The sequence below is a fragment of the Echinops telfairi genome, unplaced genomic scaffold, assembly GCF_000313985.2.
Source record: "Echinops telfairi isolate 266 unplaced genomic scaffold, ASM31398v2 ScPeMD7_7467;HRSCAF=8505_1, whole genome shotgun sequence".
Classification (NCBI taxonomy): Eukaryota; Metazoa; Chordata; class Mammalia; order Afrosoricida; family Tenrecidae; genus Echinops; species Echinops telfairi.
Genome location: NW_022111368.1, coordinates 22334699 through 22338756, shown reverse-complemented (window position 1 = coordinate 22338756; position 4058 = coordinate 22334699). Strand labels below are relative to the sequence as shown.

Here is a 4058-nt window from a genome sequence, read left to right as displayed (position 1 = left end):
AACCACGGGGCTTGCTCGTCCTTAAATAGTGACAGTCTCAGAAAACTCGCGGTTGCACCCTGTCCTCTGGTCCCGATGGCAGTGCGTGCGGTTGCCTTCTATTACTCATGCTCTGTGAGTAATCTAATACTACGACTGTCCAGTTGTGGAGCCAAGGACATGTAGTGTTTTCAGCTTATAGGACACTCTTTGCTGGAGTATCGCAAGGAGCTGTAAGGAATCGAATCAACGCAGACTGATAAACACTTAAAATGCACAACACTTACCTGCACATTACACTCTGTGTATCTCTTCTTTCCCACACGGGCAATGAAATGGTACACAGACGGATCTTTTGCACCTCAGCTCATTGGTCACCTCCTCTTCTGACTCTTCCTCTTTCTTCTCTGTTGCTGGCCCTTCCGTCGTCCGAGGCTCTTTTTCAGGTCCCCACCGAACAAGGGTGGTGCCAATGCGCATCAAGGATGAGCACTGTGGCTTACTATTTCGCTACAATCTTTCTTTCAAAGGCATTGAACGAAGTGCTGACCCATGAAGCAGGTTGTCTGATTCCAAAGCCTGTGAGATTTTCTATCTCATCCAGTTAGTCCTTTGGCACATCCTAGAATCAATGTGCATGTGTGACAATGAGATCTTTAAATGATCAGAAAGCAAATACCACAAATAAAATTCCCTATCTAGAAGAGGAAATACATGCGTCAAGTCCCTTATACCAGCACTCCTGTACATCATTCCATGAAATCCTTAGAAAAGCCTTCAGTGACATTATTATGATCCTTGGTTCGTTAAGGGATTTACATACATGTTCAAATGTAGACATAGATGCCCAATGCTATATTTACCCTTGATGACAGAGCAGATGGCCCCATAGGGCATCTGAGAACTTCTAGGCTGTAATCATTGCACGGGCAGACAATCGCATCTTTCTTCCACAAATACCGACAGAGGCAACTTTTAAAAATGTTTTAGAAGGCACAGAGCGGCCTCAAGAAAATACCCTTGGGGGTAGAGGGCTGCCGATGGGTCGTTGGCAAACAAATGCAAGGCTGTGTGTTCACTGCACAAGGAGTTGACAGTCTGTTGACAGGATATTCTACCCAGCTCATAGCAAAGACAACAAGCTTTCTACTCCATTGCAAGTGGGGTCTGGGGCTTTGTGTTGCAGAATCAATTTCAATGCCTGGTGACCCGGTGTGTTACCGAGTAGAACTGCTTCATTATGCGTTCTCGGCTGTCACCTTTATGGAAATGAGTAATGAAGACTTTCCTCTGTGGAGCTGCTGATGGTCCTAAACCCAGACTTCAGGCTTCCGAACGTTGATGCCACCTTGGGAATATACATGCGTGTGTGTAGGGTTCCTGCATGACCCAAGCAGTTTTCCATCAGCTGCTAACCTAAAAGATGATGGTTTGAGCATCTTAGTGGTTCCACAGAAGAAAGTTCCAGCCTTCTATCAAGCTTATCGCTCAGAAACCGAGCACTGCTCCTCAGTCACACCTGGGGTCCCATGAGTCAGAATGGACTCATGGGCAAGTAGACACACCTATAGATGTAGAAACGTCATTGTAATTCCATGAGGCCTATTTTTCTTCCTGACTCCCTGGGTCTGATCATACTTTTACGGTGCTGACTTCTCTTTGATGCATAACTAATGAGACAGAAACACCGCAGCTGCAAAGGAAGCTCAGCGCAAGTCCCAAATACATGTGATTTAATCATTGCAGGCCCCAGATGTTTGATCTAACCTCCGTGAAAATGAAGTCATGCTTCATAAGTTAGAAGTAGACTCTGGGTAGGCGATCGACACCACTCAGTTCTGTGACTTTAAAAATTGATACAGCTGCTTCGTAAAAAAAAAATCAGTGAAAAACTTAAGTGTGATTTTACTAGGCTATTAGAACCATGTAAATAGCCTAATTCTCTATTGTTTCCCATTTTAGATCAAAAGGAATTTGATGCGTTTGTGTCCTATTCGAAAGGGCGCGTCTTGGAGAGCGAGGGTCCTCCATCCCTGAGTGAGGAACACTTGGCGGTTCATCTGCTCCCTGAAGTTCTGGAAAACAAACATGGATACACCTTGTGTTTGCTTGAGAGAGATGTGGTCCCAGGAGGAGGTAGGTCCTGCACGCCTAGACCCGATTTAGAGCAAACCAGAAAGGCAGTTACATGCAGCCTGCTGTTAGGTTTCCTTCTGTCATCTTGCTTTAGGGATAGTCAAGATTGGGAAGGTTTGTGAAGGTAGACCATATTGGGCAATAACATAGAAAAAAGAGAATTTGTGTTCCAGAGACATGGTCCACCATCATCATCATCATTGTCGTCCTCATCACCACACACACACACACACACACACATATTCAGAAAAAGATATTATACTGGATCTTAGGGCTCCCTTCCATAGCAAAGATCCCCCTCTAGCTCTTTAGTAGGAAGTGTCATTTTTATGCTACCCAAGTGGTCTCCTGTTCTCTGGAGACTGTGCGCTTGACCCTTGGCTCAGGGGAAGCCTTAGCCCTGGAGCAAGTCGACTTCCAGGCCTGGGTCCCAACGCAGCTCACCCGTAAGTTGTCCGGACCCCAGCCTGCTCCACTGCCGCTTCCTCTGCCCCAGAGATCACGCACAACCAAGGACCTACCTTGGTGCATTCCCCATCTCTGTCTTATCCCCCTTTCCTTATATCAACAGCTGTGCTCCAGAGGGATTGACAGTTGGGGCGGCAGAGCACACTGAGAGGAGTTGGAGAGTGCTCATGTACTAGAATGAGCATCAACTCTTGCATAAGTCAAGTTTTCTTTTCTCCTTAAGAGCTTACTTGCAAGAACTGGGCTTAATGTAACTTGAAGTTAAATAATGACAATTAACAAATAACTAAATTCTCTATTTCTAGTGTATGCAGAGGACATTGTGACTATTATCAAGAAAAGTAGAAGGGGAATATTTATCCTGAGCCCCAACTATGTCAACGGACCCACTGTCTTTGAACTACAAGCAGCAGTAAATCTTGCCTTGGATGATCAAACACTGAAACTAATTTTAATTAACTTCTGTTCCTTCAAAGAGCCAGAGTCTCTACCTCATCTTGTTAAAAAAGCTCTCAGTGTTTTGCCCACCATCACCTGGAGAGGCTTAAAATCAGTTCCTCCCAATTCTAGGTTCTGGACACAAATACGCTACCACATGCCTGTGAAAAATTCCCGGATTCATATGAAAGCATCCCAGAATTATCCCAAGGATGTTTTCATTAGCAAGGACTCTGTAAAGTAGAAACCACTAGGAGGAGCTCGCAGCTTAGAGAATGGTGGCAAGGGGCCCTTAGAGACCTGCTGAGAAGAACTGGGGAAGTTGGTGGGTGTAACCACAGCATCTATTGGGCTGATGTCAAATTGAATGCATCTTCTTCTAGACCCAGGAAAGTTTGTCACCCACTGGCATGTGATGAAGGCTGGTATTCAGAACCTCTGGTGTTTGCTTGTGGACAGAGAAAGGGCAAATTCTCAGGAGTCTTGCTCACAGTCATTGTGCCATACCCCCAAATCCCCATATATTCCCTGTGGTCTGAACAGAATTAGCAGCTACAGCCACTTTGGGTTTGTGGCTCTGAACGGCCATGTGTATTGTAAAGAAATCCATAAACCCTTTCTTGACCAAACTGTATGCCTAACGTTAACTCAGATTTTTGCTGATTTAGACTATCCTTTTCCTCCGACTTACTGCCTAGACCATTTTTCTTCCAGACAAGCTCTGGCTAGCTGGCTGGGTCCATTGTAAGACACCATAGGTAACGGAGGGAATGTGTTCTCTGTCCTCAAGCTAGACAAATATACCCCAAGAAAGAAGATTTTCATAGAGATACATACAAAGGAATAAAATAGCCTTAAGTGGTATTATTTTCACGACACCCAAATAGCTCACTGCCAGCAAGTGGACTCACATTCATAGTGCCCCCATCCATGGATTGCTGTGAATATAGATCCTGATGGGAGCAGACAGCCTGATCTTGCTCTCTGGTGCTTTTGAGCTGCCCAGACACGTGGTTTGCAGTCCAGCGCCTCACCCA

General features: G+C 45.3%; 1 protein-coding gene across 1 annotated transcript in view; it reads left to right on the top strand.

The window, feature by feature from the left end:
* The window catches only part of LOC101659300 (interleukin 18 receptor accessory protein), a 35985-nt gene extending 32415 nt beyond the window's left edge, over nt 1-3570 (top strand). The window contains 3 exon segments of the mRNA XM_004704440.1: nt 1942-2115; nt 2889-3197; nt 3200-3570. Coding sequence (XP_004704497.1) covers nt 1942-2115; nt 2889-3197; nt 3200-3570 — 854 coding nt within the window.
* Nucleotides 3571-4058: the final 488 nt, after the last annotated feature.